Source organism: Pleuronectes platessa, chromosome 11 (genome assembly GCF_947347685.1).
Source record: "Pleuronectes platessa chromosome 11, fPlePla1.1, whole genome shotgun sequence".
In the NCBI taxonomy this organism is placed as follows: domain Eukaryota; kingdom Metazoa; phylum Chordata; class Actinopteri; order Pleuronectiformes; family Pleuronectidae; genus Pleuronectes; species Pleuronectes platessa.
This window is the reverse complement of record NC_070636.1, coordinates 15770479-15788135: the sequence shown is the minus strand read 5'-3', so window position 1 is coordinate 15788135 and position 17657 is coordinate 15770479. Positions and strand designations below refer to the sequence as shown.

General features: G+C 43.6%; 1 protein-coding gene across 1 annotated transcript in view; it reads left to right on the top strand.

Moving 5' to 3' along the window:
• Positions 1-17556, top strand: part of LOC128451119 (latent-transforming growth factor beta-binding protein 4) — a 63073-nt gene extending 45517 nt beyond the window's left edge. The window contains exons 28-39 of the mRNA XM_053434892.1: positions 707-829; positions 1472-1600; positions 7959-8087; positions 8675-8809; positions 9793-9987; positions 10075-10167; positions 10907-11035; positions 11294-11434; positions 11923-12096; positions 12212-12481; positions 13191-13340; positions 15321-17556. Of these exons, the coding sequence (XP_053290867.1) occupies positions 707-829; positions 1472-1600; positions 7959-8087; positions 8675-8809; positions 9793-9987; positions 10075-10167; positions 10907-11035; positions 11294-11434; positions 11923-12096; positions 12212-12481; positions 13191-13340; positions 15321-15496 (1844 nt within the window). The 3' untranslated portion in view covers positions 15497-17556. The remainder of the gene's footprint in view (positions 1-706; positions 830-1471; positions 1601-7958; positions 8088-8674; positions 8810-9792; positions 9988-10074; positions 10168-10906; positions 11036-11293; positions 11435-11922; positions 12097-12211; positions 12482-13190; positions 13341-15320) is intronic.
• Positions 17557-17657: the final 101 nt, after the last annotated feature.

Here is a 17657-nt window from a genome sequence, read left to right as displayed (position 1 = left end):
TGTGCAATGAAGGACAGACAGCAGACTGAGACACGCCTAAGATTAATCCAAATCATTAGGTTGTGCCATTGACTTGCTGTGCCTTTCCATCTCTAAGTCCTTGAATCAACTCCAAAGCTGTCTAGCCACAGCATATTTCTATGTTTGCTTGTAATTGCTCAAGTTTTATTCCCTTTTCTCCCTTTCTTAGCAAATGGGTGTTTGCCTTGTCGTCTCTGAAAGATTCATCTGATTATCAAAGTTTGGAAAAGGAAGCTGGACTGTGATTCATTTTCATTTGCTTTCCTGCCTTTCCCCTCAGCTTTTACCCAAAGACTGAGCACCTAACAAGTTATGTTGTAATGCTGCAATTATCCACCAATCCACAGCTAATCAGGCATGCAGCTTTCATTATTAATTTTTACGAGTTGGAGGGAAATGTTCTCAGCCTGAAAAGCTGAGGTAGAGGTTGGTGTTTTTTTTCTCCTCTGGTTCCTGTTTGCCAGTTTATCAGTAAGTGTTTCAAAATGGCTAATGAATCTTGTGCTCAGAGCTTGATTACGAATCCTTCTTGTGATGCTTATGAAAATGAGTGGTGTCCCCTATGGATTCAACGAGGATGGAGGATATTTAGCAATAATCAATATGTAGCAAATGTTGTCCCACCCTCTCCCCAATTATCCCTCTTAATTTGTCTGCCCTTCTCCTTCTCTTTCCCCCGTCTCAGATGTGGATGAATGCAGTAACGATAATGTGTGCATGCAGGGCCAGTGTCTCAACACCGACGGCTCATTCTTGTGCTTGTGTGAAGCCGGTTTCAAGTTCAACGCGGACACAGCTGATTGTGAAGGTGAGGAGAAATAAAACTGCTTCGTCATCTCCTGTTGTGTCTGTCGTGGTGATGGTTGACACTGTCCCGATAATTTGTCTGTCTGAAACCAGTATTTTTGCATCAGCTGTTGATTGATTGTCACACTACATTTAGGATTAAGCATAACTGGTATAGCACAGTTGGCTATGATCGATTATTTATAACCAGTTGGGACTGAGCTCGTCAAAGTGTCCAAGCTTGGCTGGGAGGATGGTCCTCCGTGGTTCCAGGACTGAGGGGTGCCTGGATTACGTGGCTGGAGTCCTGAACTCCGTCTCCCCCGAGGGGAGCATGAATGACCCCATTGTGAGCAGGAGGTGTTTCTCCCTCTGGAACGTCTCTCTTTAGCTCCTTCACAAGTTCTTTGGTTGCTGTGATAATATTGTTCTTGGCCACCCCTGTTGCCTGCTGCGTTTACTGAGGACAGCTACACCACAGGCCCCCTGGCCGACTCCCGCCGCACAGCCATTACTTTAAAAGCAGAGGAGCAGAAAAGGGAGTAATAGCATGCGTGCGGGGGTGCATGCGTCCGTGTTAGTGTCTGATTGCACATGTGGTTGTATTTGTGCCTCTGTTTGTCAGTCTTTAACCAACAGCTTCTTTCGATCTGTCTTTTCACAGACAAGGATGAGTGCAAGGAGTTTGGGAGCACTGTGTGTGGTACCTGGCGCTGCGAGAACACCATTGGCTCCTACCGGTGTTTCATGGGCTGCCAGCCTGGCCTCGAGGGAGAAGACGCCAAAGACTGTGGTGAGCGGTCAAACCACATGTAGTTAAAGACTAGCACACACAATTATGTTAAGAAAAGAATTTGTAGCCTAGCTGTTTTCGGGCTTGTATCATACATGTACCCTGATTTGATCCATTTACCGTGGAGTATAGAGTTAGAGAGTAGAGAGGAGCCTCAACTCACCACTCTGCTCTTCAGGGCTCTGTGTTTGTGCACAGATAATGTTATCTGTCTGGCACGCCGACACAAAGAGGCCGATGTGAATCAAAAGCTATCAGGTATTCGAGATCCTCCTGCACCAGAGACCGTGGGGGGACGTGAGGAGAAGTGGCCCCTGAAATTGGGGCACTTTAGAAAAAAGAGTGCACTGTCAATGCAGCAGCCGATAATGGTCTCATTCTCCTGACAAAAAGGCAAATGGAGTGGTTCTGGCAGAGACACAAGATGGAACCTGATCACCACTGTTCTCCTTTCAGAGAGAGATAGGATTGTCAGGCCAGCTTATATGGTCCCTTACCTCTTTGTACTCCCCATGGAGCAAGCCGCTCACACAGGTTGACTGGCTGGGTTTGTACTCGCGCTACATCTGGACCCACAACCAGCCAGCAACAACAGACTCATCCCCACAAGCTCCAAAATACATGAAGCCTTACAGTGTTTACTGGCAGGATTAGACACCTTGAGCTTGTAATATTAATGTGGTTTGTTGCACAAGGATGTAAGTTTATCTCTCTTTATTTCCCAGCACTGTGTAGCTTGTCGTTGTTGCTTTCACAGCATCATAAAGCAGCAAGTTGGATTTATGGGAGACGTAAACACCAGGCCAAATATTTTCCTCACATTGAGACAGGATCCAAACAGTCATCGCAGATTGACAAGCCAAGTCAGGAAAGCAGTCTGAGAGCATCAGATTGGAATGATGTGTTGGAAGCTGTGGGTGTTTGTGGATGATGTGTGTGCGACAGTGCGTGACTGTGTGTGCATGTGGTTTAACTGTGGGGAGTGTTTGCGTCCTCACTCGTCTGTTTGCGTTACTATTGGAGAACCGGGGACTGTAACGGTCTTAGACGAGCGCTCAGAGCTGAGTGCAGCTTCATGTAACCTCACAGTTTTTATTGGACTATCAACAGATGGAGATCAGGCGGGAACATGCTGCCGCAGCGCTGATCAGTGACTGATCGGACCATCGCCCTCATCTTCACTGCACTTCATGATGTTGTCTGTCTGGCACCAGCTGTAGAGTGCAGGGGCCTGTAGTGTGATAAGGGCAGATTGAAACCAGCTGCTCACCTCTGCTCCTCTATATCTACTTATACATAACGATGTGTGATTTAAATATATGTCCCTGATAACTGTATTAGGGGCCAATGACTTCCACAGGCTTGCTACATGCTGTAACTCACACATTATCTTTCCTGACATGTCCTGCGGAGCATGATTGATTCTGTAGATGGGACCTGCCTGAAAAAAACGTTCACATCATTCCCTGTGTTGCCGCAAAAACTCCCGTTTTAACTCGTCCCGGTGAGTCATGACCACATCTGACCACCCTCTCCCTGTTGCTACGTCGTGACGCCAGCTGTTCGTGTTTTCTCAAGAACCCACAACAAACACTTGCACTTCTCAGCATTGACTCAAAGCCCCCAGTTTGAAACCCAGCCCTCTTAGCCGCAGAAGCCCGACGCTACACACAATAGCGGCTTGTTTCACCTCACGATGGGAAGTTGTGGGAGATGCTGCCGTCACCCCAATAAAAGTCTACGGAGGGAGCTCAGTTACTCTGGGGCATTTTTGTCTGCTTGTAAAAATCATCAAATATTTAAGAAAGGGCCAGACGCAGTAATTTGCAGTTTCTGTGAGGGGCGTTGTTTTATTTTTACTCACTGACCTTCGAAGGGGCAGCGGTTGTCTTTGGCTCCGCTCGCAACACTCATTTAGATTTAGAGCCCATGACACAAAGGGGAAAAACAGGGTTTTTTTTCTTCCCCGCAGCAGCGCTTCAGCAGCAACTGTGCTCTGAGGTCCACGCTCAGCCCTGCCATGATACCATACTGTGAACCCTGTGTATGTGTAGATGTGTGTATTCCCAGGTCATTTGTTTTTAGCTTTGACTCACCATCGAGCTCATAAATCCCCTCGAGCTATGCCTTGTCTTTAATAAGACTTGCCCAAGAGCGGAAATTGTCTGCGGTCACACTCTTGCCAACCTCCCACCTCTGCAGACATATAGAAATCTAAAGACTTCACCATGTGTGTGTGTTCTCGCTCGTTCTCTTGCCCAGATGTAAGATATAGTTTTTTTTCTTGGAAGTACTCACTTGACGTGACAGGTTGACATCCTCTTAACAGTTAACCTGAGGGGGTGGCCAGCTTGTAGATCCAACACCAGATAAAGCCCATAAACTTTCTTCCCTGAAAACAAATACCCCAACTCATCTCTTTCCAGTCAGGTGAGAAATCACCTCTCCATATGGGTCCACTCAAAAGAGAGGTTGCCAATATTGTCATGCCTATCCCCCCCCCTCCCCCCCCCCCCCTTATCCAGCTGAACTCCCCCCAAACCGGTAATTCACAGTGCTGTATGTGTCCTAAAGTAAGTCATTACTCCATGGAAAGACTTAGAACGGCAATCCCACGTCCTGCTGGTATGAGATGAGCTCTAGCTGGAGTTATCTCATTTTCTATTATTCATTTTTCCCCCCACAAACCATTAGAGCTGTGATGAAGCGAGCTGACTCTCTGCTTGGATGACCGATCAAGTAATGCTGATTAAGTAACACTGCCACTCAAACACTACATACACAGCAAAACAAAGGCAATTCAAAAAAAAAAGTTTATGCTCCATGTTCTCATTCCTCCCTGGGATGATACTTTGATTGCATCTCATCACAACATGTGGTTTTGCACCAGATTTTGTTCCATGTTACACATGAATGAAAAACCGCTTGCAGACACTGATTATTTCATATATTAGTGGAGCGCTTTCATCGCCCTCCTCTCAGACCTCACAGCTGGCGGTCGCCACCATTCCAACATTCCTAACGCTACTTAAGTGCTTCACACTTGAGGAAATGTTCCTCAAACTCAGATAAACAATACCCGTCACTTTATTCTCTGAGACTACTCTTGATAAAGTTTTGCGAAAACTCTTCTTTAGAATGTTTTTTCAAATGTGCCACTTCTGCACTATTCTCCACAGCTATAAAAATGCTAATCTAAAGGGTTGGTGGTTTTCAGTATGTCTCCATCCATTCCCCCTCTATTCTCTCGCTGCCATCTGAGCCCACAAGTCTATTCTAGCAATTCTGTCTCTTGTCAGTGTTTTCTGTGAAAGATTTTACAAATGACAAAGACTATTGTGTCACTGCAGTTTTATTAGCATGTGGGAGTCCCTGTCTCTGACCCATGAGGTATGTAAGAGACAGAGACACTGACAGAGGACTGTCCCCCAGCAGGCGTGAGAAAAAACGGTTGTCTGTGTTGGAGGGGACGACAAGGCCATGGCTAAGCGATCTCGTCAAATCAAATGGCTCATGATTTCTCTGGCCCTCTTCCTTCCTCTCTTGAATGAATACATCATTAGCGCTCAGGCAAAATAAAACTGGTTTCGACAACATGTGAGCGACAGAAAATCAGTTTCTTTTAAACATCTGCCATCTAAGTTTTTTTCTTAACTGAGCAGACATATCCAACACGAGCCTGTCAGGACCCAATAAACCATGAATTTCGAGATGATATTTGGGTTTGGATTGGTTTTCGGTCACATTGGCTGGGCTATCTATGTGATTTTTGAATACTGCACGTGCCTGTAAAGTAACATCAGACTCCTTTCAGGGTTCTGTTAGTTTTCTCATGGGGTTGGACGGGTTCAAGCAGAAAATTACAGCCTGAACTACACTCTAAGTCCAAGTGAGCTCCATGAGGCTGTCAAATGAAACGGGTCAAATTATTTTCAAATATTCAAGATATTGTGATTTCACTGTCTGATTTTTTTCCAGATTTGAAATAGGTCCTTCGAGTTTTTCTAAACCTTTGCTCCAGTGAATTTTACTAGTTATGGAAACTTTGCATGGAATGATCACGGAGGCTTGTTATGAAACTAAAGTCAACAAAAAGAAATCAAATTATGTTTATTACAAAACAGAGAGTGGTGTGTTCTCTAATATCATGAGCGCATGTGGAATAATAGAGCTGTTTGTCATCACATCCACAACCTAATGACTTACAGAAAAAACAAGCCCTGACTCACTGAGACTACATAAGTGGCTTAAATAGTATTGAGTAACTTATTCCATAACTAAAAAGAACAACATGTTGTTTCTAACATAACTTTAACACATTTTTAATTCTTCAAATTATCTGGAAAAGCTGCTTAACCACAGCAACACAGGAACAGATGAGTAGCCTTTTGGTCCTTTGTCTGTTTATTAACAAGTCAACACAGTGGAATTCAGGGGAACTTCAAATCTAAATAAAAACATCAGTTATGGCTCCGCACTAACTTTGAACTTGTCACAGTTCTCAGAAAAAGGGACCCGAGAGCCCTGCTCAGGAGGTAGATGTTCAAGTAAAGAATCTTGTTTAATAAAAAATATGAAGAACACAAAAATCCAAGAAGGCAAACAAAGTACAAAAGGTCTGAACGAGCCAAAATCCAAAAGACAGAGGCAAGATCCAAAACACGATCAGGATGATCAGGCAGGCAAGGAACAGAGAGTGCTGGAAATCTAAGACACATGGCACAGAGACAATCTGGCAGCGAGCGAGTGGAAACAGAGTGACGGTTGTGTATATACACCGCCGAGCTTATGAGGTGATGGAGAACAGGTGAGGGGCGAAGACGGGCAGGTCAGGTGGTTTCGCTGCCAGGAACAGCAGGCAGGTGAGGGAGAGTCGGCGTCTGACCTTAGAACATGTACTCACGCCTGGACTGACTGAATGAAGGGTTGAATGAAACTCAAAACCGTGACGGTCAACTTGTCAGAGAACAGTTGTGTTAACATTGAGCAGTGGCAAGTTTTAAGTGACCACAGGACAGGTCCACAAAGTGTGACTGTTTTTTTTTTTTAAACAATTATAATCAGACCTGTCCTCCAGTGTTATCAGCTTTGCGCCAAACTCTTGCACTGAAGACGCCAAGAAATACAAAATCTAGTGTGTTTGAAATTACTAACAAATGTTGCCTTTCCACAGCGAGTGGTAGAGACTCAGCAGTGCTGTTATATAGTCCAGTGTTAACAGTCTCGATATGCACGTCTCCACATACTCTGACATATAGCAGCGTCCCTTCACTGGTTTTATTAACCTTGCATTATGATTTATTACCATACAAAGAATAAAACCACTACAAGCCGCCGTCTGCCACATTTAATTTCTAACTACCATGTCGGACTTACAATCAAATCGTTTAGTTTGCTCGGAATCCTTCTTGATTTTGAAGAACATCTACAGCTGTTGTCAAACACATTCAATGGGTTCCAACAGATTCAGTGGGACTCTGTCAAAAACCTCTTCAGAATAAATCTCAACTCACGGGTCATCCACTAACCAGAAGGTCAGTGGTTAGATCCCTGGCTCCTCCGGTCTTTGAGCAAGACTCAGAACCCCCGTTGTGTGTGAGTGATGTGTGATAGGGAAAGTGCTGCACATACAGTAGATGTGTGAATGTATGTGTGTGTGTGTGTGAATGGCTTTGAGTGGTTATCAAGACTAGAAAAGAGCTTTATAAATAAAGAGCATTTACCATTTTACTTAAGAAAGTACAAATGTTAAGTAAGTAAATACTTGTTTTTAGATATACTTCAACTATTAAAAGTAAAAGTACTTGCCGATTGTAGCCAATTCCCTTATGCATCTGTGAACTACATCATTACAGCTGAGTCTTGGCTGTTGCAGCTTCACTCTTGTTAGAGCCAGGGTCTAATTTGATATGCCCACTCTGATTGTAAGAGAGGACCAATTTCCCAAAGATATTGGTAATATATATCTATATAGTCGAGTAAAAGTTAGTTACAGACATGTACAGAAACAAGGTATATGTACTTTGTTACATCTCTTCACTGATGCTGCCTGTGTTGCTGTAAACTCCTAGACACATGCAGCTACCCAGACCCACAGCACCTTCACGTACCCTGAGCTGGCGCAGAGAGAGAAACTCTCCCTGAATTAACGGACAAACCGTTTGAAAAGCTTCTTAATGGACCGTCTAATCTGTTCACTGTGTCTCTCATGTTATGATGGAAGCCATCTCTGTTGTTATTGTAAGGTTTCGGAATGGTAGTGGTGTTTATTTTGGATAAGCGTTGCCGTGTTTACTGAAGTCTGTTGTGTCGACTGACACTGTAAATATTAACCTCTCTGTGTGCTTGGGCCTTGCAGATATTGATGAGTGCGTCAACGAGACCATCTGTGGGAACCACGGCTTCTGCGAGAACACGGCCGGCTCCTTCCACTGCCAGTGTGACCAGGCCTACACCAACCCGCCCGGAGACATGAGCAGATGTGTCGGTGTGTTAACTGCTCTCCAATCAATATGAACCACACAGAGCTATTAAAAACACATCAGTGTGCAGTGGACGGCATGTTGCTCCATTATGATAAACATGGGCGCACTGTAAGACTTTGAGTCCATCACACACATCGTCCATCCTGCTGCTCTAAGTACCCACAAGGGCAGTAAATGTGTATTTGTATTAATGTGAAGCTGAAAATAGTGCCACATATTAATGAGCCAATCAGTTCTGTTTATTCCTGTTTAAGATATGTTTTTATATGTGACCCATTTTCAGATCCATCTATCTATCCAGTCCCCCTCTCTCTCTCTCTCTCTTACTCTCTCTCTCTCTCTATCTCTCTCTCTCTCTATCTCTCTCTCTCTCTCTCTCTCTCTCTCTCTCTCTCTTTATCTATCTATCTATTTGATTGTACAACTTTAAAGTGCTCTATAAAGAAATACATGCCTTTTTATGTGATTTCGTGCATTCGCCTTAGCATGACCTTTGCTTGACCATGTCGAGCACGTGTGCGTACGTGCCTGATCCCGTTGACTGACCCGGTTGACTGACCCGGCGCCCTCCTCTCCTGTCTTTTCTCAGACGTGAACGAGTGCGAGATGAGCTTGGCGCTGTGCGGGGAGGCCCTGTGTGAGAACGCCGATGGCAGCTTCCTGTGCATCTGCCCCAACGACAATGAGGAATTTGATCCCATCACCAGCCAGTGCCGCTCCCTGGGTAATAGAGCAGCACCGGCGCTCATAGTGACTCACAGGACTTAATTCTCGGAGACGGAGTTGTCCCTGATTTAATGAGCCGTCTCTCATTATCCAAACAACAAGGGTGAAGAGGTGGACATGACTTAACTCCACGTCACTTACAGTTTCTTTCGGACCTGGCTGTTTCCATTTGTTTTATAGGCTGGAGCTATGGTTGGGTGGGTTGCCTCCAAAAATTTGTATTAGCCTAATCCCTCAGACAAATGATTAAGTAACTCCTCTGCTAGAGCCAAGCAAATGCCCTGAGGCCCTAGTGGCTGTAAACCCATTTCCCCACCAAGACAAACATGGATAAGGTGTAGCTATGGGCAATTAGTGCTGAAGACACATTGCTCTCTTCCGTGCTAAAATGATCTTAAGTGCAGAGGTTACACATATTTAGTGTATTGCAATTTTCAGAATGACAGAACAGGCCTTTTTGAGTAATGGAAATACCATCACCTCTCCAGCTTGATAGGCGTATGTGTACACAAATTGGGCGTATTTACATTATCAAGCGGCGCGCCCTCAGCCGGGATGTTTTTCCTCCTGCCTGGGCACTAAACCCCAGCTATGCCTTTGTGTACCTTTTTGCCACATTCCACTGTTTGCTTTCGACGTGTGTTAATCAATCATGTGAGAGTGAATGGTGTGTTGACTCACATGCCAGTGTTTCCATTTGGTTAAGCCGGCAGCTTAAGGGTAAAATGCCTGAGCCCATGCCTTTGGACAAATGAGCAGGCTCAGCAGTGGCAGGGCAGGGTAGTGCACTACCTGCTGGAGGCATGTGGACGCTCTCTGATGGATGAGGAGCAGAGGCCACTTGACAAGTGAAATGTGGGATCTACTGTAACATAATGTGACTGGGTGAACCCCACCCCCACATTTGCTTTTGCTACCATGACATTTGACCTCTGACCCCCCTGAGCCTAGAAAATCACTTCCCTTGTCCTTCTTCCTCAGATATCGACCTGAAACCTGCCGCTCCGTCTGCCCCCTCAGCTGATGAGAGGAAGGAGTGCTACTACAACTTGAATGGCGCCAACTTCTGCGACAACGTGCTGTCTCGCAACACCACCAAGCAGGAGTGCTGCTGCACGGTGGGGGCGGGCTGGGGGGACAACTGCGAGATCCACGCCTGTCCTGTCCCAGGAAGAGGTGGACGATCCGTATTCAGACTTCATGAACATTTTTGTCTCAAACTCTTTTTGCTTTTGACTAATGAAGCCATGTCTTCTGTTCCAGATGATTATAACCAGTTGTGTCCTCATGGCAGCGGCTTGTTGCCTCTGCCTGTTTCCTCTGTACAAGCTCTGGGAGACCAGCACCCTTACATAGGTACTCTCTCTTTCATACATGAAAACTTGTTATTACTGAGAAATGCTGCTGACTTAAATGTAGTTGAAATAAAATTCAGTCTGGCCATGCAGAAACTGAGATGTTGGGAAACAATGGCGAAGTCACTCAGAGCCGCTTGCTGATTGGGTCTCTCCGGTCACGACATAGTCTTCACTGATTCGTCAGGCTCCTATCACATGACCCAGGCATTAGTGTAGAACGCAACATGGATAATCAGTTACAAGCATTGCTGACCCTGTTGTCTTTGCTATCAGCTGTTGTGCAGTTAAATTCTGTATTTTTCAATGATATAACTGCTGGTATGTGTCATGAGTAAAACGGATACAGAGACAAAATGGACAGGGATCATTTTAGTTTGATAGCACTGTTTTGAAATTAAATGTCGTAGTAATAAGCATGTAGCTCAAGCTCTTCTCACCAACTTGACATTGGCACAGAAAAGGTGCAACATTTTATTTCAACCTGCGGTAACTTCTAAAGCTAGATAGACAGCCATAATCCCTCAGTGTGTTTATTAGGCTGCCTCAACAGCAGGCCGAGGCTTAATGGGATACCTGCATACCTGACTTATTACTGCAATTTTGGTGAGACAGCTTCTTACAAGCGGAGTGGATGACATCTCAGGCAGCGCGCTAGTGTTTTGGAAACAGAGTTGCGATTCTTTTCATTTCAGCACTTACGTAACACCAAGGTGTGAATCTGTCTGTCTCCCCCTCAGATGCAAACGAGTGTGAGATGTTTGGATCCGACATTTGTAAGAACGGAAAGTGTTCAAACCTCTTTTCTACGTATACCTGCTACTGTCTCTCCGGCTTCTACTACGATAACATCAGGCTGGAGTGTGTGGGTGAGAAAAAAAATCAAGCACTGGAAAACACTTGTGTAACAATAGGATTAACTCTACTCCATCTATAAGTATGCAGCTAAACCAATCCTCCATATTTAACTTCTATCGGATTTAATGACTCCCATTAAACATCTATTGTGACATTTTTCAGATCTTTTAATCTCATTTGTGGTCAAATCGGATCAATTATACTCATGTGTTGAAACGTAATGAAATATCCCTGATGATTGATGTTTGTGCTCATATGTGTGTTTTTAGATTATGATGAGTGTAAATTTGAAATCGCCTGCGAGAACGGAGCCTGTGTGAACACGGCTGGCTCCTTCAACTGTTTCTGCAGTCCTCCATTAGTGTTGGACAGCACCCGGCGCCGCTGCATCGGCCTCAACAACACAGAGGGTGCGACACACTTTTCTTATATTTGGTGCTTTCTCTTAAGAGTCTTTTAGGGATTAAAGGATGGAAGCATTGATTTGATTAATGCAAAATTCATCCACCGCAGAAGTGATTTACTAGTAAAACTGACACATTCTGTGGTTGTAGCTCTTCAAATGTGAGGATTTGCTGCTTTGACATGTGTCATTGGAAATTCAAAATCTTTAGACCTGTTCAGACAAACTAAGCAATTCAGATAAATCAATTTGAATGCTCTGGAAATGTATAATCTGTATTTATTTTACCATTTTTATTTTACCATTTTCCGATACTCTATAGACCAAGTGAGATGAGTTGAAGTGTAAAGTTTCCTTGTGGAAGGATGTGAGGCTCAGTTCAATCCTTATCACTGCATATACAGTACAGAGTTTTTCATTGCAGTGCACGATTGTATTGAACAGTGTGGATGTGTTCACTCTCTTTTATTGACCCCTCCTCGTTTTGTTTCCCAGAAACTCTTGAGCCTGATCACGATGTGCACATTGATATCTGCTGGCAGCGTCTGGAGGGGGACAGCATATGTTCAGAGCCCCTCCAGGGCCAGAGGACCACATACACCGAGTGCTGCTGCCTGTACGGCATCGCCTGGAGCGGACAGTGTGCCTTCTGTCCCCGGAGAGACTCTGGTGAGAAGAATGATGCCAGTGACCCAGTGCTGACCCTGTTTGATAATTGTCTTTGTCTTGACACATTACTGTTATTAATGTCCAACATATAACTCCTGTGTGATGCTGTGTTCAGATGACTATGCAATCATGTGCAACCTGGCCCGGAGAGGAGGTGCGGACAGTCTGCGAGAACGCCAGGGTTATGAATACGGTGTTGAGGAGCCAGAGGAACCTTTTGTTCCTCCATACTGGGACAATTATGGCAGCCCTCCAGGACCCTATGATCTCCCTGAAGGCGTTCCACTCTTCAACGACAATGATTACGGCGTCCAGCAGCCGCCTGTTCGCGTCCCCATCCCACGACAGCAGGAGCAACAGCCACGACCAGTGGATTCTTACGCTGGTGGGTAAACGCATCCTTCTTACGCCACGAACAGCTCCAATCGACCAGAAGTTGATTCATTCCTATGGCAACATCTGTGTTCTTCAATGTATTGCAAAACTCCTCACCTATGTTTTTATCCGGAATTTGCCTACTTTTGTGCTAGATTACTTTGGAATACTTCTTTTATACATTCCTATATTTTCATATATTTGTATATATCATGAAATATATTGATAATATTATAATCAACATAACACCAATCAACAATGGCCTCAAACCAGCAATCTCAAGTCAACAATATTTGTAAATATTTCCAGGTGTGTATTCTTCAAAACCAGGCACAGTAAATACAAGTTAAAATAATATATAATTGACACAAACCAAAACTGTGTGGAAACTAGGTGTTGCACATGGACACAGTGTTAAACTTCTCATCTCCGATATGTCCATTGGAATGTTTATGAATATCTAATGTTATGTTTATGAATGCACTGGCGAATTAAATACAGACAAGCTATGACCTTCAGCCACTGACAATCATAACAGGAAATAGAACACCCACAATTGTCATGCAATGATGGATAAAGAAGCTATAATTGATTCGCAAATTGCTAATAAAAATGTATCAAATTGCACAGTGAAAACTTTGTCATCAAACTTTGTTGATTGTTAAGAATAAGAGTGCTTCTTGTTTAATAATGTGATGTGGTTTTTTTTCTCACATCAGAGCGCTACGATGGCTTTGAGGGGCTCCGGGCGGAGGAATGTGGGATCCTGAATGGCTGTGAAAACGGTCGCTGCGTTCGTGTGCGAGAAGGCTACACCTGCGACTGCTTTGATGGATACGAGCTGGACCTGAACAAGATGGCCTGTATAGGTAGGGTCCTTTCTTCTCAGCAGGCCACCCACATGGAGACTCAAATGTTCAGGGAATTCCCAAAATCAATAGAGAATCAATCACTTCATTTCATCTAGTTTCGAATCAAACCGCACTGAACTCTGCCTTCAGATCCGAGCCTTTTGGGGCGAGCTCTTGGATTCATTTCAATGAGGTAACTCTTCATGTAGTTTATCATCAAGCTCAAGGAGAAGCTTTGAATTTGACAACCTTGCATTAGGTTACGTTTTATGGGAAACTAAGGAAAGCAGTGGACTCCTCAAAACCATTGTGTTACTCTTTGGTCTGAAATTCCCAGGTCGCACGCTGCCAAAAGTAAGGAGGCCTTGAATCTCAGCCACCCGGTGTATTACAAGAGATATTATATCGTTTAAGTGTACTCTGTTTGCTTTGTGAGAGAGTGAGACTGTCTTGTTTTAATGAAATGCCATGTTTGCAATATTCTGAGTGCACACAACCTTATCAGCTCCAAGGCCATTCTCCCAAGGAAAGTGATTGAATGCCGACGCGGTGGAAACATGTGGGAGCTGCGCAGCTCGTGCCATGCCTCCTCTTATAAATATCACCGCCAGCAAGACATGACATAAACAGAGGAAGGGTCCTTTGAGATCAGCTGCTTTGAAAGTACAATCAGACCTCCCATGCTGAAAAGAGGGGAAAAATTCTCTTCAAGGCCAAAAGGGAAACATAATCCAGTGGGTTGTTAATTTTACCGTCATCGTGAACAGTTCAGTGCTCACCATGGCTGGGAGGTACAGTTCAGACTCGATCCGGCCGACACGCAACATGACGGCATGCTTGATTGAAGATATACAAGATGAGATGTTACGCAGCAACATAGACAACTTTGAAAATTCTAAATCTGAGCTTTTGTGGAAACACTTAAAACGCCTGTTATTGTTCACAAGGTTAAACAAGACGTTCAGTAATCTCATTTAAATGTGCATTAAGTAGCTGTTGTGTCACAGGATCTTCACCTTTGGCCTCAGCGCAGCCTCAAGCTCGGCCTGTGTCGTCGATTAAGAGGCCAAAACACTTTATGAAGCTGAGGCGCACAACTGAGGTTACGCCTCTAACGTCTGCTGGCGGCCTTTAAACGTACTAATATTCACCTTCTAGTCCTATATTCTAAAAAAAATAAGTATCAGCACATGGGGTTGTCATGAATCATGTTGGGATGCAACTAATGATTATTTTCTCAATTCTCCAACTAAATTTACAAACAATCCAAAACCCCAAAAGATGTATTTTAGTGTAGAGTAATACACAGTGTCCTGTTCATTTTCTGTACATTTCTCTTGTTTTTATGAAATCTTTTGTGACTTTTCCTCCACATTCATTTAGAAGTTGAGGTGAGGAAAGTAGTTTTTAAGGTCCAGATCAAGTTGGCCTCTTGAACCTGACATCTCAAGAACGTTTCGAGAGAATCCTTTCAAGCTCGGCACGTTCAATTGGACTCCGTGATTACTTGATGAGATTTTGCTTGTCAAGGGTCAAAGGGTCAAGGTCCTGGTGGCCGCACAAAACACGGGTTTGACCTCTTGAACATGATATCACAAGTCTGCCTTTGACTTTCTTCAAATTATGACAAGTTGTCACCTTGTCACTTTGAATTAAAGATGAACTGACTCGATTTTGGTGGTTGAAGCTCAAAGGTCCCAGTGACCTCATGAATCTGGAAAAAAAATGTATGTAGACTCAAACTTCACTGGTTGGCGGAGCCATACACGACCACGTCATTTTTCCTAGACTTTCAAACTTCATCTGCTAACGAAGGTCATGCGAGATGACAAAATGCTGCAGAACAGCTTCTAAATGAACCGAATACTGTTTCAAATGCCAAGACCAAATGTTCCAATTCAATGTCCTTGAAAATACTGAAATCACCCAACTCAAAGTGAATCTGACGTCTGTTTCCCGTCGCTGATTAACTCCTCATGTCTCTTTTTTTCACTGCAGACATAAACGAGTGTGAAGACATCAACGACAAGGTGCCCCTGTGTCAGAACGGGGAGTGCGCCAACACGGAGGGGTCGTACAAGTGCACCTGTTTGCCGGGTTTCGTGAAGTCTGCCCAGCCGCACCAATGCATCCCGACGATCCCAGAGTCGGGGCTTAGAGAGACAGGAAACTGAGACAGTGACTGTTGAAGCGCTGGCTTCTACTGCTTTTTCAAAGACCGCCTTAAACACCCCTGTGGCCTTTTCCTCTGAAGGGTCTGGCACTAGACTTCCAACAGTGACACTGAAACGTCCAAACTCGTCTCCCTACAGTCACACACACGCACGCACAGACGCACATACACACACATTCAGCACAGAACACACACTTTTCCCTCTGGTACACATTCGAGAGGACCAGGAACACAGTGCAGTGAATGTATTACATGGGATTTAATATTCACCAGATATCCATTTGCCTTAAAGGGATTTTTCTAGACTGATTGTTTTTTTATTCAGTTACCCCAGGCAATTTGACATACAGATTTATTTTCCACATTATTTTCTCTGTCACTTCTTCTTTTGTTGTTGTTTTATTTATTTCATCTCCATGACTCGCCTCTGCAAAGTAAGGAAACAATTTCAGACGTCATACTCGCTCCCCTTCGGTTTTATTTGTCTCACCAATTGATTGGGAGACAGTGTGGGGCGGTGATGTTGTAGAAGAGGAAATCAACTCATGAAACAGCTTCTGCATCACTGTCAAACCTCTAATGTCTCGCTCAGCCGTTGTAATTCGCCCTCGCCTTGGACTAAACGGGCGCCAGGGTTTTACAAACGTCACCAATTCAAGGAACTTTTCCCCCGCCGCTGGCTTCCTGAACCTCACGATTAACGATGAGCTGAAGAATCTCTGGACCAAGAAGTGTGAAGCCAGCAAAGCCAAACCTCCTTATTCAAACCTTCAGCCTGTATGTAGACATGAAGAGACTATAGATGTATATGATGATCTATGTAATGTTTTGAAAAAGGTGCAATAACCGGCCTTCCTCTGTTTGATACCAGTTTCATAATATTAGCAATGAAGTAGTGCGGCTGTTGACCCCAATTTGTAGTTTTCTTTTTAACAGTATTAACCTGTTTTATACTCAAATCAATGCACCACGACTTAAGTTTGATTCTAGAAAGCCATAAGAAGGTACGTCAGTTGAAATTATCCACAAACATCACTGTTTCTAAAACTGTAAGATTGGTTCCACGCAAAAAAAGGATTCCGACAGCATCCGATTCCCTCACATCAGACTGTTCCCACATGTGCGTCTCTGAGCGCACGTAAAGACAAAAGGCTTCGTTGGAGAGGTTTGGTTTATTTTGTACAGATCTAGTACTATGTATTATTTTTGTTACTTATTCTCTTAATGCATTGTAGCACAACCAATATTTTGTTTGACGTAAAACATTAAAGTGTAAGAAAAAAAGTCTGGCATTATAGCTTTGTAGATTTATACATGTCTGTAAAAATGTTTTTTTTTTTTAAGGCATATCTTTTTATGTGTGAGGAGGAGAGTGGCTGACACTGTACTAGAGGAACTGTGTGTATAACCTGCCCTGTGGAGCAGACAATGAATTATATATATTTTTGGAAGTGGCAGCACTGTTCAAACCACAGACATTTTGTCTCTTCAAGTACATTACCAAGACGACGCTTTTGAAAATTTAAGCACCGGCTTCTGCGTTACAACTTTCTGGCTAAATATTATTAATTGTGAACATTATTTCTTTTAGTCTCTGTTCGATCCTTTGGTCATGAATGTATCATAGACAGTATCAGCCTACTTATTTGGTTTCTCCCTCTAATACCTTTGTGTCTCTCATATTCAGGTTTAAGAAAGTTATGGCATTATTTGTCTGATGGACTGAAGTTCAGCAGGAACGTAAAAATGTCTGATTCTAACTTTAGAGGATGACGAGACTTGTGCCCTTAACCTGCATTATCATCTTCAGACGCACGTTGTACAAACACAACATCGTTTTGTTTTACTGTACTTTACTGTTCATAACATCACCTGAACCAGAGTAGAAATCTGACACTTAGGACAACATTTCAATATTTAAAACCTTTCAAACAAACAAATAACTTCAGATAAATTTCTTGTTGTAAATCTGTGTTCATTGGAAAATATATTGCTCATTCATTTTGTTTACCTCTCGACTGTAATCGCCATCAGTCATCAAAATAAAAACATTAAAAAATACCTCTTGTCTCTTTGAGCCTTTACTTTGAAAAAACAAACTTCACGTTCTCCATGTCACCCAGCAGTATTCTATTTGGAGCAGGTTTGTACAATAGTGTATA